General features: G+C 37.1%; 2 protein-coding genes and 3 pseudogenes across 8 annotated transcripts in view; 3 read left to right on the top strand and 2 right to left on the bottom strand.

The window, feature by feature from the left end:
* Positions 1-26,257, bottom strand: part of Ttc5 (tetratricopeptide repeat domain 5) — a 102,313-nt gene that overhangs the window by 34,060 nt on the left and 41,996 nt on the right. For 2 of the 6 annotated variants that reach the window (XR_015449722.1, XM_087207285.1), the window contains one exon: positions 8,136-8,639. The exons of 2 other annotated variants lie outside the window; for them this stretch is intronic. Coding sequence is in view for 2 of the 4 variants with exons in the window: in XM_087207285.1 (XP_087063411.1) it covers positions 8,592-8,639 (48 nt within the window). In the remaining 2 variants the exon portion in view is untranslated. Of the gene's footprint in view, positions 1-8,135; positions 8,640-21,737; positions 25,870-26,257 lie in introns of those variants that run through there. 2 more of the 6 variants (XR_002389378.2, XM_087207283.1) reach the window with 2 other exon arrangements.
* Positions 1,844-4,874, top strand: LOC101714136 (olfactory receptor 11H4). Its single transcript, XM_004865007.4, has one exon. It carries the CDS (start codon positions 3,362-3,364, stop codon positions 4,304-4,306), a length of 945 nt encoding a protein of 314 aa, XP_004865064.2. The 5' UTR covers positions 1,844-3,361; the 3' UTR covers positions 4,307-4,874.
* Positions 1,926-2,465, top strand: LOC147829039 (olfactory receptor 11H6-like; annotated as a pseudogene).
* LOC101712705 (cyclin-G2-like) lies at positions 8,565-10,052 on the top strand (annotated as a pseudogene).
* LOC110345796 (DCN1-like protein 1 pseudogene) lies at positions 8,655-15,886 on the bottom strand (annotated as a pseudogene). The gene has a single exon (XR_015449820.1). The product of XR_015449820.1 is annotated as a DCN1-like protein 1 pseudogene (transcript).

The raw sequence follows: 26,257 nt of genomic DNA, 5'->3' as shown, positions 1-26,257 counted from the left end.
TGATTACATGGAAATAGTACAAAGAATCAACAGCTGGGATCTCATCCTCTGAAAAAGCTTTTGCACAGCAAAATAAATCACCAACATAGTGAAGAGACAATCCAGATTGGGAAAAATTTTTAGCCAGTTGTTCCTCAAAGGACTAATATCTAGAACATACAAAGAATTGAAAGGAAATCAGACCCCCCCCAATTAAAAGACCCAATCCAAAAATGGGCATCTGAGATGAATGCGTACTTCTCAGATGAATATTATAAATGGCAAATAAATATATGAAAAAATGTTCAACATCACTGGCCATTCAAGAGATGCAAGTTAAAACAATGCTGAGATTCCAACTCACTCCAGAAAGAATAGCTATTATCAAGAAATCAACTAACAACAAATTATGGTGGGGTTATGGAGAAAAAGGAACCCTTCTCCACTCTTGGAATTGCACAATTGGAGTCTTAAGGCCTCTTGTTTTTGCTACTTTTAGGAGAGTGCTGCAGAATACCTAGAAACCTGTAAATCTCTTGAAAATTACCTTCCTCATTCTATTTTGATCACACTCCCTCAGGAAGGATCTGGATTTGCTTTAAAAAATCAAGCCAGTTCTTCTCCAGAGGAGCTCTATTTCCCTCAAATCACTTCTATTTTTGAGAAAATTTATCTTAATTTTTTTTTTATTTTATCTTAATTTCTTACATAGCTCCGTTTTTCTCTGCCTTTTATTGCACTTATATGTGTAAAATGCAGACTAAGGCAATTTATGAGGTATTTTTCTTCAGATCTTACTTCAATTTGGCTCCAAAGTTAAATGGTGGGTCCAAAGTTTATACTTATATGTAGAATATTTAAGAGATAATGATTCTTCCATTAAAGATGAAACATTACTGAGATGCAGGTTTATAGGGGCATCTGAAATTATTGGAATTTGTTCAAACTGATATAAATGGAACAGTATATCTAGGAGTTAATGGCTTTGTACATACATTTCAATGAGCCTTAATCTGTTTTCTTATCTGTATGAGAAAAACATCAATTTTCTCATCTGTAAAAGAGAAAAATAAAGTACTCCACCCTTCACCTCAAAGGGTCATTAAAAAAGCTAAATAAGACAATGTAAAAATACTTAGAAAAATTTCTAGCAATATGTTATCAAAACTTACAAATGTTAATATTGATAATTTCTTGGTTACTTCTCTTTTTCTAACGGCTTTGGTATCTCACAACAGAACAATGCATTTTGTGACTGAGTTTATCCTCCCAGGTTTCCATGATCAAAGAATAATAAGTTTCTTCTCATTTATTCTGGATCTCTATTTCCCAGCCTTGCTGGGGAATGGAGCTATCATCTGTGCAGTGAAATGGGACAGGAGGCTCCACACACCCATACACATCCTCTTGGGGAAATGTTGCCCTTTTAGAGATCTAGTATGTTTCCCCCAAACATGCTGATCAATATCCTTTCTGAGACTGAGGCAGACTAGGGTATGGCAAACTGACTGGAGAAGTGGGTATAATCTGTCAATTACAAAGTTCTAGGATACATGTGCAGAACAATTCCCAAAGCAGTGCACCTGGAACCAATCAGAAAGTGCTATCTGTAATTCTTTTCTCTGAGAACTCTAGCAAGGTTTTGATAACATGCCCTAGCCTGAGGTCAGCCTAAGGAGTGGGAGATACAAAAGATGGCCACCATTGAGCTCTTGGCCACTGTGCTCTCTTTCACAGTGTTCCACTCTCACCTTGGAGAATACAGTTCTTTTCCTACTTTTAATTGGCCCACACTTGCTCTGCCTTTTCCATACCTTTAATAAATGTAAAATATCACTGCCATTTGCACTTGTCTTGACTAGTTCTTTGTTCAGGAAAGGAAGAACCTAGAAACCACCTCTAGGAGGAGACTCCATCATCCCATATCTGGTAACACGACTAAGATCATGTCCTTGTGCTGCTTCCTCTAATTCTATTTCTTTTATTCAGTGGGTACAACAGAGGGTTTCCCCTTATCAGTTATGGTTCATGATGAGTACCTGGCCATCTGCCAGCCACTACATTTCCCCTCCATCATGACTGAGAAGCTCTGTGTGAGTCTGATCTGTGTATGCTGGATGAATGGATTCTGGACTCCTCTGCTATCCAGTCCCCATTGTTCTCATTTCCCAACTTTCCTTTTGTGTATCTTATGTTTTGATGCTCAGAGCTGTGTTTCAGGTTCCTTCTTCTCTGGACAATGAAAGACTGCCTCTACCTGTGGATCACACTTGGTTGTGGTGTCCCCTGTTCTATGGATCCATAATGGTGATGTATGTGAGTTCCACATCTAACAACTCAGTTGCTATGCATTAAGATCATCACATTGATATACTCTGTAGTGACCCCAGCCTTAAACCCTTTCATCTAGTCTATGCAATGAGAACAGAAAATATGCCCTGTGCTATGTTATCTGTGAAATGGGGTTATCCAATCCTTATCAATAGGATTTGTATAACTCAATTACTGTCTCCAAGTGTAAGACTAATCATATCCATCATTGTTCTTATATGCAAAACAAAATTTATTATGTATGTGATCATATTTTGATGACCTAGTTTCAGAAATATGTTCCAGGGGAAGAGACTGGCTCAAAAGCCATGGTAAAAATAACTCTTAATGAAATCAACCTTTTTTGATTCCACATAAAAGAGATTACACAGTTCCTGGCTCAGTTCAACATAATGATCACAATAATGTTGCAAATGGATTTAAACAGCCAAAAAAATATAGTTTTCTGTTTCTCTATGTTGAAGTGTTTCATTTAAATACTAGAGAGGAAAGGTTTGCACACATACATATCTCAGTTTTAGATTTAGAGACTGACCCCCAGAAAGAGTGATTCCTTAATGTATGCAATTTCTTTCCAATAGAAAGCCTCCTAAAATTTGGTATTTCCCCTGGCTCCTCTCTTTTCTGACTCTAGCCAATATAGTAGAGTTAATATATAGAGGAGCAAACATACTAACTTCTAGGTGAGTCCCAAGGGTTGGAAAGGGAAAGTACTCCAGGGAAAATGGGGGAACAACTGATACCTCCTTGGGAGAGACACAGGGAGGATTATAGTAATCCCTGAAAGCAAACAGATTTAACATCAATTCACCTGTTAAATATCTCAACAAAGTTCTGGAAAACAAGCCTCTGGAGTCTCCAGAAATGAAGAAAGTACAGAGCACCTCATAAATGCCCTCACTCACCTGGAATTTCCTTCACAGAGCTAGTGAGATGTTCGATTCTGGATCATGTGCCCATCCCTCTCCAAGCCAATCCCAGAAAGCCATCCTCATCCGTAAGAGAAACCTGAGTTAAATTCACATGTTTCTTCTTTATAGATTTAGGTCCCATGAACAGATCAGCAACATACATTGTGACTGAATTTGTTCTCCTGGGATTCCCCGGTTCCTGGAAGATACAAATTTCCCTCTTCACATTGTTCTTGGTAGTTTATGTTTTGACATTGCTGGGAAATGCAGCCATCATCTGTGCAGTAAGATGTGACCCACAACTACACACTCCCATGTACTTCCTGCTGGGAAATTTCGCCTTCCTTGAGATCTGGTATGTTTCCGCCACAGTTCCTAACATGCTGGCCAACATGCTTTCCAAGACAAAGGTCATCTCATTTTCTGGGTGCTTCCTCCAGTTCTATATCTTCTTTTCACTAGGCACAGCTGAATGTCTCTTCCTGGCAGTAATGGCTTATGATCGGTATTTGGCTATCTGCTGCCCTCTGCACTACTGCACCCTCATGACCGGGAGAGTATGTGGCATGCTGGTGTCCTTATGCTGGCTCACTGGATTCCTTGGATATCCAATACCCATTTACTTCATCTCTCAACTTCCCTTCTGTCATTCTAATATCATTGATCACTTTTTGTGTGACATGGACCCATTGATGGCTCTGTCTTGTGCCCCAGCTCCCATTACTGAAACTATTTTTTATGCTCAGAGTTCCTTCATTCTCTTTTTCACTATTATGTACATTCTTCGATCCTATATTCTGTTGCTCAGAGCTGTTTTTCAGGTCCCCTCTGCATCTGGGCGGCGGAAGGCCTTCTCCACCTGTGGTTCTCATTTAGTTGTGGTGTCTCTTTTCTATGGGACAGTCATGGTGATGTATGTGAGCCCTTCATATGGCATCCCCACTTTGATGCAGAAGATTGTCACACTCGTATATTCAATAATGACACCTCTCTTTAATCCTCTGATCTATAGTCTTCGTAATAAGGACATGAAACTTGCCCTGAGAAGTGTCCTATTTGGAATGAGAGTTAGTAAAAATTCATGAGTCAACTGTGTCATCCTTACAGGTTCTGATGAAGAACAAGGTAGAGATATATCAATTCTTTCCAGCGTCTTTTAAGCCTTCCATTTAAGAAGTTAGAGGCCATATATTTCACATGGAAATGTTCCCAGTTTAAATAAATTTTGATGCTTGCTATTTAAACCTTAAAGCACTGGTCTTTAATGCCTAGTGAAATTTGTCTTAAAGTTTGTCCTCATTGGAAATATAAAAATGGGTTGCTATAGGAGGTTCTCTCCTACTGAGATGCCCCATGATCCATCATCGTTCATCCCTTTCATTACAAGACGATAAACCCAACTTTGTGTGATTATAGATATACTCCTGGTAGTTTTTGCATGATGGGAATCAACTGTAGTACAATACCCAAAATACAGTAAGGCTTAGAAAATAGATCCCTAGGGGTTAGGATGTAGCTCAATGCTAGAACACTTTCCCAGCATGCACCCAGGGCTCTGGGTTCAATCTCGAGAACTGCCCCCTTTAAAAAACTGTTTCTTTGAATCTTTTTATTTACATTAAGTTTATTTTTATCTGGTACATAGAAACAAAACATACATATTGAACGTGTAATATGTGATGCTTTGATACATGTGTATATTATGTAAGGTTTAAATCAGTGTAAACATCCATCTTCTCAAATATTTATCATTTTGATTTTTTTAATTGCTGTGCTAGGGATCAAATTCAGGCCCTACCACATTCTACAAAAGCACCCTATCACTGAACTACATTCACAGCCCTTTGCATTTTAATTTGAATGTGAGTCTCATTCAGTTGCCCAGGCTTGCCTTGAACTTCCATTTCTCCTCCCTCAGCCTCCAAAGCAACTGGGAGTACAGGCATGTGCCACTACACCCAGCATTTACCATTTCTTTCTAATGAAAACTTTCGATATACTTTCTTCTAGCTTTTTGAAATGTACAATTCATTATTGTTATCTATAGTCACCAGTGTACAATAGCACTCAGAACTTCTTGCCCCTAACTGTAACTGACCATTTTCATCTCAAAAAAATTTTTTTTTACTTACAAAAATAGCAGGTGGTTGTGGTAACAAACTCAAGTGATTTGGAAGTATATGAAAATGATGGATTTTCCATCTTTGCTCCCATCCCACCAATCTTGCTCTCTGTGCCTTAGAGCCAGTTCATCTAAATTCTTCTGACATTCAAAATTTCCATCCTGTGGCCCCACTACCCTCGACTTATTTGTTTTTCATTATTTTCCAACATCAGCCCTCAGCTCTAGTCATATCAGTCACAGTATTCTGCCCTCCATATCTGTGTACCTTTTCTTAGGCTGTTCTTTCGACCTAGAGAGCTTCACCTCAACTTCTGCCTTACACCTTGAGAAAGATAGTTAATAAGTAAATTCTTAAACTCTTACTTTGTAATATAACTTACATCTTATAAGAATCCCATAAGGATTAAGTGAGATAACTTATGTAAAGGCCAGTAAGAGGCATATCAGAGACTCTGAGCGCATGTTTGTTCCCTCTCCTTCCTATCTTTTAAACCTGACTGTCAAGTTTGCTGGTTGTCTTTCAGACTTTTGCCACACTTATGGAAACCTATATACTTATCAGTTATCATGAACTGATTTTTTAATGGGGAGAGCTGAGACAGGGTCTCCCTGTGTACTTCAGGCTGGCTTTGAACTCACTATGTAGCCCAGACTGGCCTTGAACTCACAGCAGTCCTCCTGCCTCACCCTCCAAGTGCTGCAAGTACAGACATGCACCACCACACCTGGCTCTTCAACTGAATTAAAAGCCAAGAGGGGATCTATACAATTTGGCAACCATGAGGAGACCAGTTAGAGGAGTCTTGGCATCTCTTGCTTATCTTCTTACAGCTCTGTAACCTTGGACAATGTAAAACTTAACTGATGGTGTCAACTTGAGTAACAAAAGCCCAACTAAATTATCATAGTGCTAGGTGTAGCTGAAGAGATTTATTGAAGACAGAAGACCCACCTTCTATGTGAGTGGCACTGACCAACAGGCTTATTCTCTGAAAGGAACAAAAGGGAAATGAAGGGCCAGGTATTTAGCTCAGGGGTCTCGCCCCTGCTGCACAAGCGCAAGGACCTGAGTTCGATCCCCAGTACCAAAAAAAACCCCAAAAAACAAGAATGTCTAACAGCAAAAGGGAAATGAAGGAAGGCTCGCTTCTGTTTCTTCAGTGGAGCTCCAGTCTTCTCCTTCACCTTTGACATCCCCTGGCTTCCAGCGAACATTCTTCAGCCTTCCATCATAGACCCCTCAGCCTCCTGCTGTGAACTCACAGGACACTACAGTGAGCTGCAGGCCTTCGACTGGCTCCTCCAGACCTCCGGTGCACAGACAGCCCCTTTGCACTCTTCCACATCTGACTGCAGGTGGCCATTGTAAGCCTATCCTGTAAAACCTTATATATTTATAGATCTTATATTAAATCTGTTTCTCTAGTGAGAGCTAACTGATACAGGCAAGTTTCTTGAATGTTATGAACTTCAACTACTTTGTCTGTAAAATGGGATGATGATGATACCTTAGGGGTGTTGAGTTCTTATGAATCAGTACTTCTAAAGCACTTAGAATTTTGCCTACAAAACAGTAGAGATCAATAAACGTCACCTAAAGGCAAAATACTTTTTAATTCAACAAAATATGGTATCACTCAAGTTCATAATTTAACTTCATTCCATCTAACAGGTACATTATGTTCCATTATGTGACCATATCATAATTCACTTGTTACTCAATTAATGATACTCTATTGGGTCTAATATTTTCCAATAAATAAAATTCTGCAATCAATATTTTTGAGTATATCTTAATAAATTTACATTGATGCTCCATATTTAGAAAGAATTCTGAGACATAGGAAATTTGTATATTTAATTATAAGAAGTATTGCTAAATTAGATGCCCCCAAAATAGTGTGGCACAAATGATAGAAGAGTAAATATTCAAATGCAAAAGAATAAAGTGTTATCTCACACTGTCTACTTGAAGTTTTATCTACACACTTCACACTATATGTAAAAATTAATTTAAAATACATCAAAATCCCTATTGCAAAAGCTAAAGCTATAAAACCCTTGAAAGAAAACATACATTTAAATCTTTAAGATCTTAGATTACACAATGGTTTCTTAGATATGACACCTAAAGCACAAACAAACAAGAGAAAATGGATGAACTGGACTGCAAATTAAACATTTTTGTGCCTCAAAGGTCTGGGGATGTAGCTCAATGGTAGACCATTTGCCTAGCACAAGAAGGCCCTGGGGTCAATTCCCAGGACCAACAAAAAAAGTAAAATGACAACTACTGTGGTCTGAATGTTTATCAGCTTCCCTCCAAAAAAAATCTTCACAAGTTCAAATTCTAATCTCCAGGATGATAGTGTCCTGTGGTGAGTGCTAGTGGAGGGTGATTAGGTGATGAGAGCAGAGTCCTCAGGAAGGGGATTATTGCCCTCATAAAATAGCCTCAAGTGGGCTCATTTGGCCCATCTTCCATGTGAGGATGCAGTACGACAATGCCCTTGATGGACAAAGAAACAGTTCTGCACCAGACCCTGAATCTGTTGGTGGCCTAATATTAGACTTCCCAGCCTCTAGAACTATGGGAAATAAAGTTCTGTTGTTTATAAGCTACCTAGTTTATGATATTTTGTTACTGTAAACTGATCAAACTAAGATTACAACCCATAGAATAGAGAATATTTGGAAAGCATGTATCTGATAAGGGTTTAGAACTAGAATATACAAAGAACTCTCACAACACAATAATAAAAAAAAACCCAATTTTTAAAATATGAAAATGACTTGAAAAGACATTTATCCAAATAAGCAATACAAGTAGCTAATAAGCACATAAAACTTTCTCAACATTAATCATTAGATAAAGGCAAATCAAAACCACAATGAGATACTATTCACACCCACTAGCAAACCTAGAGGTAAAAAAATAATAATAATAATACAAAGTGCTGGCCAAGATGAAGAAAAACTTGAACCTTCATACACTGCTATTAGAAATGTAGAATGGCACGGGCTCTTTAGAAAACAAATCGTATCTCACTGAGGCTGCAGGTGGGGGGGGGAGCTTTGATGAGCAGGGGCTGTGAGGCCCAGGCGGTGGGTGGTGGGGAGGGTCGGATGGTGGGCCTCTGGCTGTGCTGAAACTACAGTCCCATTGCCCTGTGCCCTGGGGCCCGAGGTGCTGGGCACCAGTGGGGCCCGTCTGGGACATGATGAAGGATTTGCGTCTGGAGTACTTAGCAGGTCATGAAGGAGTCCAGCTTCTTGGATTGTTGAGCTCCTACCTAGAACAAGAACAGAGATTCCAATCTCGAGCAAAAGGGCTGCACTTGATCGTGGCTACTACAGAGAAAATTAACACTGTGTTCAAGATTGAGAAATGCCAAAGCAGAAAATTTAAGGAGTTTAACTTTTTTGGATCTTGCACTGAAACTTCTGTCCTGGCTGTCAAAATTTTGGACAGACTTTTGGCTCTTGTGAAGGTGAACCCTAAACATTTATCTTGCATTGGAGTCTGGTTTTTGCTGACTGCTAGAATAGTTGAAAAGCAATGCAGTATTCCATCCATTCATGATGTGATCCAGATTAGTCTATATGTACTGCTTCTGACATAAAACAGATGGAAAAAATAATTTCAGAAAAATTACACTATGAATTGGAAGCTACTACTGCCTTAAACTTTTTGCATTTATACCATACTGTTGGTTATAGATAGCGCATGTGAAGCCACTCATTTAAATAGACTTTTTGTGAGGAAAAGACAAATGTATCTCAGTAAACAGAGACTAAAATCAGGGATGGATAAAATTAGGGAAAAGCCAAGTTTATTACATCCGTGTGTGGATGGGCTGACGTTGGGAGAGAGAAATAGCAGCAGCAAGCTGGAAGAGATTTCATCCGTGGGTGGATGGGTTAACACCAGGGGAAGGATATTAGCAGCTAACTGGGAAAGGAATTAGGCTTCTATAGGTATTGAAAAGGGAGTTTATGATGGTAAGAAATATTTATGACAGAGTTCAAGGGCAGTCAGCACAGGTGTGTAGATAATCACGGGACTTTTCCATGCTGAGATTGTCCTCTGTTTACTGAGAAATAGCCTATTGTCTGCTGAAAGTAGCCTGTTTACTTGGCCTGTTTGGTTGTGAAAATCTCACTCAAGTGAGGCGTGACACTATTGTATTTTGTCATACCTCACAAAGGAAAGAAACACTGAGCTTTGATAAACTAGAAGCTCAGCTGAAAGCTTGCAACCACCAACTTGTCTTTTCAAAAGCAGAACCATCTGTTAGCTTTGTGCCTTCTCAATTTGAAAGTAGAAACTTTAAAATCTGTTGAATTATTGGAAACTCTCTTGCTTGTTAAAAAAAAAAATTCCAAGATTAATGACATTGAGTTCTTTCATTGGAGGGAGTTAGTTTCTAAATGCCTACCCAAATATTTTTTACCAGTGTTGCAAACCAGATCTTAAGACATTGGTTTGGATTGTTTCAAGGCACACAGCCCAGAACCTCCTACTGCAGTGTTCCTGAGCTGCCTGCCAACTACCTCTGAGGGGGGCTGTTTTGATGAAAGTGAAAGTGAGGACTCCTGAAGAAATGACTTGTGGAGAAACGCTCCACAGCTCCCCTTTCAGTGATCAAGAGCGCTCCTTCTTTTTCTACTTCAAAGTGGCGCAGACACTGTACTTTCCATCTTAGAACTCTGATTGTTCCGAGTTAGAATTTAAAGTGTGTGTGCTGGTTTCAAAGCAATAAATGAGGGAGTAGGTGGTTTTCTGGTAAACCCCTCACAGAGGTGGGAATTACATAGACTGGTCTACCGACCTTCTATTTATTATCAGATCAGATCTGGCCTATTTTCATATTTTATCCTAAGCCATCAAATGTGTTCGTTTCTGTTGGTTAACATTACTTTAGACATTGGCAGTTTATTTTTCTCATAGATCTTTAGCTACTGTGGACCCTCAAGTTACAACTTGCCTCACATATGAACTTGGGTTACAACTGGAATTTTAGTTTTTAACTTATGACCAAAGTCTTGAGTTACAATCCAAATTACAACCCCAATGCCGGCTGCTTGTGCTTCCAGATGGCCTCAGATACAGATTTAATCCTTAAAGAGCTCTGGAAAGAACATTACAACATCATTTCTTGTATGGGGTTGAGAAATCCCGGGCCAGTGTGTCTCTAAGAACACTGAGATCTACCTGGAAGAAAATGTCGCCTAAAATTATACGAGAGACTTTGAAGGCTGTGTAGAGGTGCCTGACCCTTCAACTGACCAACTTGAATTACAACCAGCCCTCGAGAACAAATTCAGTTTGTAAATCAAGGATCCACTGTACTTGTGAGAGAAGGGAAGGTGCTGGTACCTTTGTTAACTTTTCAAGATTTTTAAAGATGAATAGTGTAGTTTATCTTAAAACTTTTTGTACACCTTCAAGTATCTTTATTCAACACGTGGGCAGCTGTACAAGGGCTCCCTTACAGGGACTATGGATAATCCTTTAATGGTTTATCTTAGATTTCTTTCTCCCCTATTCTCAGGACAGATTCTATAGTACTCTTTGATGTCAAAACACCTATTTTTTTTGGTTTTTACACTTGATCTTAGCCAAAAGGCCGAGAAGCAATTTTTTTTTTTTTTTTGGTTTTTAAATGATGAGTGTACTCTCTGATGCAGATCCCATATATTTAAGAATTACAATAATGACATCTCTGTGAATTTAATGTGTAGTGTCTTAATTGAGGTTTCTGCTAAAGCAGAAATAATTGGCAGGCTAGGGCTATTAGATCATTGCATAGGTTATTTTACAAATCATAACCTGCTAGTTTTGCATGTGCTTGTATGAAAGCAGGACAGGAAGTTGAAATAGGGAACAGTGAAATTGACAAATGTTGATTTAGGAGCATTTTTATCTCATTTTCTTATATTAAAAGTATCTGCATGTTTACATAGTATTTCCTTTGTAATTCATATTTCAAAAATAATGTGTATTAATGTACAGATGGCAAGATTTGAATATGAAAAAGAATTCAAGGGTTTGTAGTATTACAGTTTTAAGCAAATCTGTAGCGATACAGCCATAAGAATGGGGATATTTAAAGTGCACACATAAGATTTTGTTGAGAGAATTTTTAACTTTATAAGCTATATATAAAAATGTAAATCTTTAAAAATGTAAAAATATTGTATTCTTTTCCTGTGTGATAGTCTAGTCATTGCATATAAATATAATTTATTGTGTATCCAGTATTATAATCAGACATTGATGACTTACTATGTTTTATTGATAAGTCAACATCTATTGGATGTTTTCCAGAGTGGGCCTTTTTGAAGTGATAATAGATGACAATTAAAAATTAAAAACTGATGAATTCTTAAAGGAAACAGTTTGGTGATTCCATAGATAAACACAGAATTACTACATGACACTGCAATTTCATTTGTAGGTAGAAACCTAAGACAATTAAAAACATGTTTACATGAAGCACATACAAATGTCTGTGACATTATTCATAATAGCCAAAAAATAAAACAGCCAAATTATCTATCAACTGATGAATAAAGAAAATAGAGTATATAAATAAATGAAATTATTCAGCCATTAAAATGGAGTTAAGTATGATATATGCTATAACATGGATGAGCCTTGAAAATATTATGCTAAGTGAAACAAGACAGAGGAGGCTACATACTATATTTTTCTATTCCATAAAATGTCCAGAATGGCCAGGCCTGTGCGACATGGTGCGACATGCCTGTAATCCCAATACTAGGGAGGCTGAGACAGGAGGAATGCTCAGAGTTCAAGACCAAACTGGGCTCATAGTGAGTTCAAGAACAGCTTGAACTACATAGCAAGACCCTGTCTCAAAAAAAAGAAAATGAATGGCCAGAATGAACAAATGCACAGAGCAAATGAGTAGATTAGTATTCGCCAAGCAATAGGGGAAAGTAAAAAAGGTAATGACTGGTAATGAGCGACCAGTTTCTTTCTGAAAATAGTTGCATCACCTTATGAGTATATGAAAATTACTGAATCATACACTCTAAAAGAGTGAATTTTTTCATCATGGAAACTACAAGATATCACTTCATACCTGTTAGAATGGTTTCTATTAAAAGATAAAAGATAAGCAGTGTTGGCAATGATATGGGAAAAAAGGAACATTTGTACACTGTTGGTGGGAATGTAAATTGATGCAGCCACTACAGAAATGGTATAGTTGGTCTTCCTTCTAAAATGGAGCTCCCAGAGGAGCCAGCAATCCTATCTCTAGGTATATAGCCAAAGGAATTGAGATCAAGATATAAAAGTACATGTATTTTTATATCTTTTTAAAATTTTTCATAATTGAAATTCCTCTTTATATGTATAAAAATGAAATCAGGAAACACTGAAAACAGCAAGATGCTTCTCCTTTTTTTCCTTTAATAACTAATTCCAATAACCTGAATAGAAATTTTCAATTTTTTCTTTTGGTAAAATTACATTCTTGAATTAAAAGTAATGACTGGAATATTAATAAAATATCTCATCAATTTCAAAATTATGTAAATAAAAAGCAAGTCTAATAAGTCATTGTTTCTTGAAATCACTTCTGCATCAGCATAAAATGTACTGCTATTCTTACATGCATCCCTTTATTGATATCAATACTAGGCCCTAAAGAGTACCTGGATATACCAGGCAAAATCTGTTCCTAGCAAAGACCATGATGATCCAAAACTTGAAGTTCAGCATTTTTTAACTTGCCTTTCAGAAAGGTTTAAGAAAGGAATTAACCCTTCTTCACATGACAGTAAGTAAACAAAAATGAGCAATTTAGGCAAGAAAGCTGTTCATGGGTCCCTTAACCAAAAAAACCCCCCAAAAAACCCCAAAAAACAAATAAACAAAATGGGGTGGGGGTGGGGGTTCCATACAAGACAGCATTCTGCTTTGATGTGAAAACAGAGCTAATATGAGTGAAACAAAAACAATAGAGACTAAATAATTTACAAAAATAGAAGCCAGATTGGTATTTTTTTATCAAGTATATGCTTGTTTAAAGATCTTTGCTCCTGAAGTAAATATTGGCAACCACAGTGATTAGCAGTTAAAGCAATTTCAACAAAATAAAAAGTCATCAAAAATGGACTACTTGTCTGAAAGAGCAGTACCTATTTATATAGACTGAACTTCATGGCTCATCACAACCATTTCCAAAATTTAATTCACACTATCCTTTCATAAATTAAGAGAATTTCATTGTGTTCCATAGCGCAATGACCAACAAGAAAAAAACAAAAACAAACATAAACCCTCATGCCTAAATCTAGGATATTGTATTTTATAGCAATTAAAAACATTCAAAACAAATTAGTTTAACTTATTTGACAGGCATATGAGCATTTCAAAAGCATAATGAAATCCAATTATGTGGTGCATAATGTAGACAAGAGTAGACTCTAACATTATGCAGATATCTGCTAAATAAAAGCTCCCTGTAGGACCATTGGTAAGTGCAGGCTACTTCTGTGGAACCTTTTTGAAACTGAGAGTCTAAAACACAGTATGTTTTTCAAGTAGACACCAAGTTATCCTAAAAAATTTTCACAATGGTTGTTGACATTTCTCTCATCAGATATTCTACTTACGTCAACAATACACGTGATTTGCAAGGAAAAAAAAATCCCTCCAACCCAAAACACCACTCCAGATCTCATACACTTAAATATATCATGTCATTGGAAGCGCTATCAGCATAGTCTTTGCAACCAGCCCAAAGCATATATTTAAGAAGTTTTTATAAATTGTTTGTGATGTTCATTATGTTTAATTCTTTTGCCAAATTGTTTCTAATGAAGACAGCATTGTGCTTTATGCAAGAATGGAAACCTCAAAATAATCACCATGAAGCTTCTAAGACTTATGGGAGAATAAACCAGGATGGTCCACAGATATTAAGATGAAATCCACAACGTTGCAATTATAAATGTTTAGAGCGGCCCAGACTAGAAGACAAGCCCAAACCACCATTAGAGAAATGAAATATGATATGGTCCAAAGTGTCTCAAAGTTTTGTCTCAGCCCTTAGTGTGAATAGTGAGGATTGATCTTCAGTTCAGTCCAGCCAGCAGAAATTGGCTGTGCAATTTTCCAGTGTATTTATTGTACAGACTATGTACATTCTGGAAGGTTCTTTTAGTGCTACACTGTTGTACTTTTTGTCCCAGCAATTTGAGGGCATGCAAATTCCACAAAGTCATCAATGAGAACAGGCCATGCTTCTCCTTCATCATAATTAGACATGTCATCTGCAATCATTGTACTGAAGTCTAAAAGAAGATTCCAAGTATCTTTTGCTATTGATCGTTTATGATGTTCCAACAAAAAATTTATTCCATAAGTCTAAGAATTTAAATCTTCCATTAAGCACTAAGTTCCAGTAGGCAATGGCCATTTCTAGATCTAACCTTTTTTCCTGGACTCTTTGCAAAATTAAAAGTAAACTGGTAAAAATCCTTAAATCATCCTGCTTCTTTCAATTCTTGTTCCATCCTGGGTATTTGAGCCTTTAGCTTTTCTATGCTGTCACATCCTAATTCTGTCATGCCATCTGTGAACTCCTGCTTGGAGAACTCACACTGTGCTGCTGCTCTGAACTTCCATGCAATGATCAAAACACTAAGGTTGGCTGGATCAAGTGCCAGGTCATCACAGAATTGCTCTATACCATCTATTCCAATTTTATTTTCATCTTGAGGATCTTTGTATCTATTGTATAGTTGTTCTAACTTCTTCCTGTCCAATGATCTTTTTACACTCTCTCGTATATACAGTTCATGATTTTGGAAAAAATTATATGTTGCAACATCTAACTTCCAGTCATTTTGAGAAAGACAACTTACTGCAGTTTTTTCACTAGATTGTGTGAAGATCATAAACTGTCGAACTTTATCCTTCTGTGCTGCTTTCAACTTGTTCATGTTGGTGTCCTCCAGGCCTCTCGGGAGGATACTCTTGAAGGTGATAGGTTTCTGCCACAGATTGTGGTAAAGATTTCAGATTTATACTTGTCTCCATAGCTAATTGTATACATTAAATGTGCATAACTTTTTTGTTTTTAAATCATACCTCAATTTAAAATATTTTAATATGAATTTTTTTCTTCAAAGAAATCTGGAAGAAAAAATCGTAAACCCCACAAATGTTCTGTTACAGGGCAGAGCTTGAGCTCCCCTATCCATGTGAGTTCTGCTACCCTCTAGTGGTCATCATGCTTCCATAGCATGCCTAAGTATAAAACAGGAAAAACCAACCCATCTAAAGGTTACATGGAGAAATATATTTATTCTACCTGGCCAAAGACTGACCACCAAGGGGAGGCACACTAGGAATTAAATTTGGGGCCTTGTACTGAGCTACATTCCCAGCCTGTTTTAGTTTTTTTAGAGAGAAGTTCTCCCTAAATCACCTAGGTGGGCTCCAACTTTTGATATTCCTGCCTCAGCTCCTCACAAGCATCTGCCAACGTGCTCCGGGGCGGGGGGGGGGGGGGGGGGGGGGGGGGGGGACGGACTTTGCTATTGAGTTCTAAAACAGTTTCTAGGTATATTTTCCCAATTTTAGAACTTGATAAACCGAAAATAATTTAATCCCACAAGAATTTGAGAAATATAATATATTGGGACAAGCAGTGAACAGATAGTCTGTGAAGGTTCAGGTACCAGTTCTACACCAAAAGAGACTATGTTCTTACATAAATTTATTATATAAATTACTTTACCTCTCTGGCTTCTGATCCTTTATCTTTACAATAAGATGAACTGAGTGATTTTTCAAGCATTGCTGATACACATTCTTTTCCTCAAAATATGATAGGTCTCACAGCATTTTCATTGTAGATAAGCAAGTAACCAATTTTAATTTAGTGTGCAAAGTATGATAGAGGAGTAATTACAGGATGCTGTGATAGCACCTGACAGTAGCACATATTCACTCACCTTGTTGCACAAATAGGAATTATCAAATGAGCAGAGATGCAGGAGTGTGGAAGAAGGAACAATATTTACTAAGTTTCAGGAAGGAAAATAAGCATTCAGGAAAGTAAAAGTAGTTCATTTGGGGTGGGGTATACTGTGTAAGAAAGAAATGGCAACAGATGAGAAACAGTTAAGCATGGGCCAGCTCAGGTAAGGTCATGTAAGTTAAGAATTTTGAACTTTATCCTAACAAGGTAAGATTTTGGGCTTAAAATAATGTCCTAAAATGGGTAATATTTGAAAAGTTTGGCTCAGGAATGATACTATCTTTTATATTTTTTGAAACAGCATTATGACTATGGGGTAAAGAACACACTACAGAAGATAGCTCAAGATTAACAGAAGAGAAATGGGAAATGGGAAGAAAATGTTCAAATGGGAAGGGGAACAAGAGCGCAAGAAGAGAGAAAAGAAGGAAGGAACACGAAAAAAGTGAAAATAAAAGGAAAAATAGAAACAAAGCTTTTGTACATAGGGAGGGGAGGAGGCTTGGGGGGGAATGGGATAAAAATGAAATAAAATTTTAAAAGAAGGGGACCAATTATAAGAGTACTGCAAATAAATATAAAAACTTGAACAAAATACAGGAGAAAATTATTTGCAGGTGATGGATGGCAACCAACCCAGTATTGAAATCCTTTAGAATAAGCTCCCTCCACTCAGGCTTTCTCCCTGGGAAGGTACTATGGAGCTGTGAGCTATTGTGCAGGAAGCTACTGCACAACAGGAAATAGAACCTCATTGGGCAGAGAAGGCAGTGGTAAGGATTCTCGGTTGTCAAGTTGTAGAATCAGCCTGGCTGCCCAGGAATGGACAAATGATAAAGAAAATGTGAGAGAGATAGAGAGATGATAGATAGATGAGTATTACTCAGAAAGACAAGTACAGACGTTTTCTCTCATTTGTGGAATCTGGTGGGAGGATAGGCATGAAAACAGAAAACAGACTACTAAGGAAAGGAAGTAGGGGAGGGTAAGAGAGGCTGAGAGGCAAAGTGGATACCATCAAAGTACACATGTGCATGTATGAAATGTTACAAAGAAACCTATTATTTTTTGCAATTAGTATGTGCTAATGTTCATACTAAAAATAATTTAATTTGGGCCAGGGATTTAGCTCAGTGGTGCCACTGCTTGCCTTGCAAGCACAAGGTCCCAAGTTCGATCCCTAGTACCAAAAAAATTATCATTATTATTATTATTATTATTATTTAATTTAAAAGGAGTTTTTCAAAGAGTTCAAGGCTATTTAAATGACTAGGACTTAGGGAACAAGTATCATGAGTTTATAAGACGATATAACAACTGAAGAAATTTTCAAATGTATGTCATTAATGTTTTTAACTCTCAAATTCAACTTAAGAAAACAAATATCTCAATTAAAATGGTCAAGGACTTCCAGGAAGATGGCAGAGCGGTGAACAGCAGAGAAACAGCCCCTCCAAGATTTGGTGGGGAATATAGCAATGTGGGGAAGAGAAGGACGGAAGGGGGTCCCAGGACCCAGCAAGGATCTGAAGCAAGAATTGAAACCCACAGAGAGACCTGAGAGAGACCTCAATGCAGTAGAAGGAGGTGGCAAGCAGCGATTTCTCCCTGAGCCTTGACTCACTGGGTGGGAGGGGTGGCTTGAATCTCAGTTTTCTCTCACCCTGACACTGGGAACCACTAGATGGAGCCAGACTGCAGATGCTCTGAATTTTGAGCTCAATTGGCCCCTATCCAAGATGGCTACTGGCCAATCACCCTCTCCTGGAGGACAACTAAACCCAAATAACACCAGCCACTGCAGTCCACTACATCCACTGCTCAATTCCATTGGCTCCATCTAGTGGTTCCCAGTGTCAGGGTGAGGGAAAACCCAGTTCAAATCAGCAGGAGGTCAAGGAGCCAAGTTCAAGTTGGCAGGAAGCCAAGTTCAAGCCAGCAGGAGGCACACAGAGTATTGCAGGCTAAACAAATCAGGTTCTAGCCTCACAGCCAGAAAGCTGTGGAACTAAAGGTGCAGCCATAGATTTATCCCACAGTAAATCTACAGCTGCTTTTCTGGGATTATTCAACATAGATCTGGGCTCTCAGTCTCACTAAACTAAAGTGATGATATCAGCAAAGATGGTTCCTTCTTTGAGGCTCTAAAGAATCTGTTTCCTTTGACTATGCCAGCATTTATGGTCAACTACATTCCTTCCTAATGGTCCCTTCATTCTTTTTTTAAATATAACAATATAGCCTCTTGAAATTTTAATCTCCCCACACTCATCCTGGCCTTAGGCATCACATTGCCTTTTCTGTCTTTGACCCTGCTACTTTCTTCTTACAATGACCCTTGTAGTTACACTGACTCATTCAGATAATCCAGAAAAACCTCTCCTTGCAATATCTTCAGCTTAATATTATATACAAAGCCCCATTTTCCATGTAAGGTAACATACTGTCTTTATAAATTATAGAGATTGAGATGTGGTCATCTTTGGAGGGTCATTATTCTGCTTACTATACTGTGAGAGCTAACAATTAAGCAAGAAAACAAGGCAAAATGAACTTTGTTACTGGCTACAATTAGAGATATCAATATGAATTCATATTTAAATTAATATATATACACAGATGAATATGCAATTATAGATACATGTATATCTATATGGCTTGGTATACATATATCATATAGCTGTATCTGCTGAAAGTACTCAAAGTAATGAGATCCTGGTATCAATGAGCATTCCCAGTACCCAGAGGTTGGTTTCTTCAAATACTATTCTTCGATAAAAGTTATCAACACCTTTTGGAAATATGATTTATTCTAGAACTGGTAGAGGGAAAATCCAAAATGTGCCTGGAGAATCATGTAGTTCCAGGAAGCAAGTACTTGAAAGTCAAATGGATGAAAATGTGTCAAATAAATATAGGAGCTATCTTAGTTACTTGTCTCTTGTTGAGACAAAACACCCAATACTCAAAGTTAAAGGGGGAAATGTTTATTTATCTCACAGTTTTTATAGTTTTCAGTCCATAATCGGCTGCATCCAAGGCAGGGTGGCATGGCAGAGGGGCATCGCAGGGAGAAACAGTTCATGGCAAATAGAAAACAGCAAAACAACAAGAGATGACCTCAGCTCTTTATACCTGTTTTATCTTATTGAGGCTACTTAGGGTGAGTAGGACTAACACCCTTAATCCTAGTGCCCTTGAGCCTAGCATTGCACCATGAATCCATCCCAGTGTCACACACTGTAGATCCAGCCACCTCTGAAAGAGCCCCACCTACAAGCACATGAGGCTTTGCAGGGACATCTAGACACAAGCCATAACAGGAGCCAAGATGAAAGAGTTCTCAAGGCCAAAACTGAAACAATTTGAGCAAGAGAATACATAATATAATATTGGATTATAACACAAAATATGACATAAATATGAGTGAGTTACACTGATATAATCAAATAAATAATCATGAAAAGATAATTTGTCTTGCAGATTTTCACATAATACATGTAAATTCTCCACAGGTAGTGAAGCTTGATCCTCTTTCCTAAAACATGGCCTAGACTTAGTGCCTAATTTCCAGAGAATATTAATGAAAGAGGGAAATAACAACTTTACAGTGTGGAACCGGGAAAGCATCACAGTACTGTCCTGTGATGTCATGTAGGCCTTCTATGATAGGATGCTTTATCTACACTGGCACTCCCCAAAACCCATCATTACAGCTTAACATGACAAAAACATCATACCCAGACCAGGAACCAGTCTAGATAGAAGACACTTGACCAATACTCCTCCAGACTGTAAGGCCATGGCAAGCAAGGGAAGACCTAGAAACTGTCACAGACTTAGAGGGGACTGGAAAGACATGATAAGTAAATGGAATGTGATACACTGGATCAGAATCTAAAGCAAAGATTTTAACAGAAAACTGGTGATGCCCAAATAAAGTTTGCAATTTAGTTACTAGAAATTTACTAGTTACTGGCTTTTAAATTAATACAGCATGAAAATGTCAGCTATTAACAATGGGGGAGGGTAAACTGAGTATGGTGGTACATGTGGATAATCCCAGCTATTCAGGAGGCCAAGACAGGAGGATCATAAATTTGAGGTCAGCCTGGACATCTTAGCAAGACCTGTGTCAAAATAAAGTAAATGGGATGGGGATGTATCTAGATAGTAATGCACTTGCTTAGCATACACTAGGCCCTGGGTTCCATCTCCAGCACTGCCAAAAAAAGGAAACAGGGAGACGGGATAAGGAATATATGAGAATTCTCTGTATTAACTTTGAAAGTTATCTGTGACTCTAAAATTATTCCAAAATATAGTTATTTTTAGTAAAAGCTTAATTGATACTTATTACCAGAGTAATCTCATTCAAAGGCCCATGTTAATTATATTAATGTAATAAAAATATGTATAGATTCAAAACAAAATAAAAACTGGAGCTGGGGTTTAGCTCAGTGGTGCTGCTGCCTGCCTTACAAGCACAAGGGCCTGAGTTTGATGCCTGGTACCAAAAAAATAAAAAATAAATAAAAACTGAGCTTGAAAGTGGCCCAGTAGTAATGCTTAGTAAATTTTATTATTTGAACACTGAAGATTACCAATACTGGTAGAGCAACATCAGCGTATGTTTAAGAAAAATCTTAACCATTTAAAAATACTTGATATGAGAACATTTGATTAAATATTAATGTAATGTTAAAAGTTTCCTCAAAAGACATTTTAACATATTTGTCAATTAGTAAAAGCTGAGATTCAAGGAATGATCTTACTCTTAAGTACAATCCAAAGAAACTGACCTCGTCAAATTCTGATTAACAGAAAGATATCTGTTAATACAGAAATATAGAAAATAAACAATATATCCCTTCTACCACCTGCTACCAAATACATATGCAAAAAAAATTTTTCTCATCAATAGTGATAACCTAGAAGTTGAAGAGATCATTCAAAATCCTGATCAGGAATTGCATGAACCATACCAAACTTTAAAAACTAACAAAACAGAAATTATATCTTAAACATATAGAGAAAAAATATCTAATTGAATAAATTTAATTAGATTTAATTAAATTTTTAAATTCTGATTTATTTTAATAAAATTTAGTTTAATTTGTTATAAAGTTTAATCAAATAATTATATAAATTTTTCTTATAGTAATATGAAAAGTGAGGGGTTTTTGCCAACATATATAGAGATGCCTCCAAATCCCTTCTAGTTTATTCTACTATGTCAGACAAACTTCATTTTCTTAGTGTATCTTTATAAGTACTGCCTTAAGGCACAACCGGTCTGTTCAGTAAATAATTCTCTTTAACATCCTGGAGAAACTAAATTATTCTTAGTTACTTGTCCATGGATTATTCTTTTTTTTTTTTGTACTGGGGATCGAACTTGGGTCCTTGTGCTTGAAAGGCAGGCAGCAGAACCACTGAGCTAAATCCACAGCTCTCCATGGATTATTCTTAAAGATGAATACATTTATAACTTTAAAGCTTTATTTTAAAAACTGAAAAAATAAAATGTTATAAACTCTTACGAAGTTGACTCTGTACGATAATAATTTGTTAGTAGTATCTTTGATTTTTTCTAATTTGTTAATAGTATCCTTGAATTTTTCTGTCTTCAGTTTTGTGAACATACTGTTCCTGGTAGGCAAACATCTCTTTCCTAATAGTATTTTCACAACCACCAACTCAATGAACTTCTCAGTGTAACAAGGCTTTCCTGCACTTTCAAAATAAATTTGCCATCATTTTGAAGTTTACCTTTATTCCTTCCTAAAGTCTTGGAAGATAATTAATATTAAGATAAACTATCACATTGGTTATGTTCTTAGGCTATGAACAACTAGATGTCCAACACAAGTTGTTCACTAAAAAGCTGGATAAGCAATTTTATCTTCAATTGTACACTTTTTATTACACAGGCAAATATAAATATAAGCTATTTGAAAAGCATATTTAATTAATTAAATCTAAACACTACAGGGAATTAGACACTTTACTCTGAGTCTTAACTCAGAATTTTTATCCTTCTGTACTATCTTATCATAGGTTTAAGAAAATACAATTCCTTTCACTTATTTGGCATAACCCCACAAAATAGCCTGATATAGTGTCAAATGCACTGAACTTGGTATCAAGAGACCCAGATTTAAGGGTCTTAAGTGTACCACTCACTAGCAGTAAAACACTATTCATCTTAAAACTCTCATGCTAGTACTGTAGTACATTCAATAGTAGAGTGGGTGCACCATCAACATTTATGGATTTAGCTAAGAATTAAGTCTAGGGAGAACTAGTAGAGAAGTGAAGATTTCTTTTTTGCTTGCCAAAATATAAATTGTGCTACAGCAATAGGCAAGTAAACAATAACAACAACAGAGTACAGTCTTCCCTACCACTTATTCAACTATCTGTCAGAGCAAAGAGGAAATAGCCTACACCAGAAAATAAATACAAAGAGAGCAAAAAATGGTAGACTTAAACACCTGACAGGATGGGATTCCATATCTTACAGAAAGCAGTCTTTTCCATATCCAACTGATCAATCACACATTTGCCATGCTGTGCAAACGTGCCCTAAAATCCCAGCATCCTGAATCTACTTCTATGGTTATCTGATGGGATTCTGATGTGATCTCCTCTGTAGCCATCTCGCCCTGATAAAGATAAACAGGACCATGAAGCAATTTTCTTTACCTTTCTATCAATATAAACCTGTAAAATACATTTTTAAAAAGTGAGACCCTAATTGTAAAGTAAGCAAGGATGGAAATATATGTTCAGAGAATTATAATCAATAATAGAATAAGGTTCATTCATCCAGCATTTACTCTACTATAAATAAGCACCACCCCAGGGTTTGAGACATATTTTAAAAAGATGTATTTCCTACCTAGAAGACACCATGGTCTCTTGAGAAAGATTTATCATTTACTAATCATACATTATATAAGAAATAAAAATATGCATGTATTGCTTTATCTAGAATGCAGTTCTAAATGAACACTGATGAAACTTTATACTCAGATTTCTGCATCTTTCTTTGTCTTGTCCCAAGACCAAGGCATGTAAGCCAATTGATATATAAGCACCTATCCTCTTATCCAGTAAATAGGCCATAATTCAACACTCAAATAAGTGTTTTCCATCCTGGACCTTAACTGTAATATGGCCAGAGGTTAAAAAGATACTCAAGGTCAAACCTACTAAAATGTTTCTCCAAGGATGTGCTATGCACCTGGACAATTTTCTCAGTAATACACACTTGTCCAAAAAAAGAAGTTACACTGTGTGTTTCGATATGCTATAAAGAAATGTGTTTACTCTCTACTGTACCTTTAAAATCCTACTAGAAATTATTCTTAGATGTTTCTTAAAAATAAAAACTAAGGGGCCAGGGATTTAGCTCAGTGGTTCTGCCATCTGCCTCACAAGCACAAGGTCCAGAGTTTGATCCCCGTTACCAAACAAATAAATAAATAAAAACCAAGAAGTCAACCTGAAAAGGTACATACTTTTTGACTGCAACTTTATGATATCCTGGGAAAGTCAAAACAATGAAAATAGTAATAAAAAAAATCAGTGTTTTCTGGGGGCTAGGGAGGAAAGAAGGATGATAATAAGCTGTAATAGTAGACACCTGTCAGTATACATCTGTCAAAACCCATATAATGTACAACATTAAGAATGAGCCCTACATTAAGAATGAGTTAAGGACTTTGGGTAATAATGATACATCTATGTAGGTCCATAAAGTACAAGAAATGAACCACGGTCGTATGGGATATTGATAATAGGGAAAGCTAGATACAAAGCAGAGGATGTACATGGGAACTCTCTGCACTTTTCATTCAATTTTGATGTAAACCTAAAACACCATTAAAAGTCTTTTTAAAATAAATTTTTAAAATGTGACTCAATTATGGGCCAGTGCTGCACAATTAGTGTTTATTTTGCTTTGGGCAATGACAAAGAGTAGCAGACAAGTTTTCCAAGAGACCTGTTGCTATAGAAAAGCAGTATGTGGGCCAAAATGTCAAGCTTTTTTATCTACTCATTTCTCTCATCATCCACCAGTCCTTCTACTGACACCTCAGCCAGATAGCTTCTTCTCCCCTCTCTAGCAGGAACAAAAAGTTTTAGGCAGAATACAGTAGTTGGCAAAGTCTAGAAATCTTGACATAATTTAAGCTGTCTCTGTGAAAACAACGCCCAAAGGAACCTTATTCTCCTAGGCCTAATCCAAACACAAAGTTGTTTTAACAGATTAGACAAGAAACTTGAAGAAGAGTGGTAACAGAACCTGGGATCCCCAGACACCAGTCTGGGGCTCTCAGCAACAGCTCAGTCTTAGTTGATGTAGGAGTTGGAGGCCCCTGAGAGCCAATTAGTGAAAGAAGTCAGGGTTGAAGGAGTGAAAATGATTCCAGCAACTGACAATTAAAAGTGAGTGGATCCCACAGCACCAAAGGACAGTGACTTAAACTCTTGCATCAGCCAAGTTCTAGTATCATTTCCCTGAACAGGAGAGAGCAAAGGGAATGGGTAAAAAAAGGGAGGCAGAGACATCCCACACTCTGCCAAGATTCCACTTCCTATCCCAAGTGCATACATGCTTGACAATTAAAGTGCAAGTGGTATCTCTTGATTAGCCATATAGAAAAACCCCAACACACTTTGACTGCAATGAGACAGAAGATGCATACCCTTTAGTTAGCTAGAGGGCTGCCAACACAACAGCACTGCTACCAATTCAGAATCGCTCTGGTCATGCCAGATCATATGAAACTCATTGTCCTTCATGCTGAATAAACTTATATAACTACCCTCCTCTCTATCCCATACTTGTAAAACACCTACTTTCAAAGCATGTTCACAAACGCTACTTTGATCTCCACAAAATCAGTTTTTCCAGGTATATATTGGTGTTCCCATCTAGGAATTTAAAGATGTCCGTGTTGATGTTCAATATTTGCCTATGATCATAACAGCAGCATTATTTGTATATTTTAAGCAATATCCAATATAATCATATACACAGAATATCTCTGGAAGAAAACAAAATGGAATAGTTACTCCAGAAAGGGAAATAAGGACCAGGGGTGGAAATAAAGTTTTCTCTCTGTATACTTTTTTTAAACTTCTTGAAATGAAATGAAAAAGAAAGCTAAAATTAGGGAAGAGATAACCACATTCCAGTTCTCTTCCCCACTGTGCAATGCCATCGCCCATGTAAGGGAAGAAACCGGTGCAATTTTCTTTCTCCTGTATCTTTCCACTTATGCCCCACTCCATCAACCCATATACACATTAGTGCACAACCTTCTATGAAAATTCTCCCATATTTACCTAGGAAAGATCTCAGGATCCCTAGATGTCAGTTTGTGACTCTACATCACCTTTGCCTTGTACACTTTTAAATGAATCCATACAAGCCTGCTTTATGCAGATCTGCCAGGAGCTGAGAGTGTGCTGAAAAGCCAACCTATGAAAAAAAGTGAAAACATGATTCTGGTTTAGAGGCAGAATGATTCTAACACAATTTTCATTGGAAAAGTAAAAATAGCATCTTTGTCCAGATGTCTTAATAGTAAAATTAACATTTCACCATAAAGGATCAAGATTAGAGGACAAAGGCCTTCTTAGCTTAATCACTGTATTTCTTTCCTGACTCTTGTGACAGTCTTTTTAACTTTCCTATAGCTGAAATCTTCCTTTCTCCAATATGTTTACACATTCACTGTTTAACAACAATCATAATGATATTAAGCCAGTAATTAGCAGAATCAGAAAATCATAACTATTGTTCTGCCTCACCTGGTTTTTTGTTGTTTTTTGGTATTGTTTTTTGAGACCCAGGGTCTCACACATAG

This window comes from Heterocephalus glaber, unplaced genomic scaffold (assembly GCF_053883595.1).
Source record: "Heterocephalus glaber isolate CG9 unplaced genomic scaffold, H.glaber_assembly_v1.0 deba00000809, whole genome shotgun sequence".
Taxonomy (NCBI): Eukaryota; Metazoa; Chordata; class Mammalia; order Rodentia; family Bathyergidae; genus Heterocephalus; species Heterocephalus glaber.
Note: the sequence above shows the minus strand (reverse complement) of the source record. Positions and strands in the feature narration are given on the sequence as shown.

What these genes read in the sequence shown, in the direction of transcription:
- LOC101714136 (XM_004865007.4), top strand. Translation starts at nt 3,362, where the DNA reads ATGAACAGATCAGCAACATACATTGTGACTGAATTTGTTCTCCTGGGA.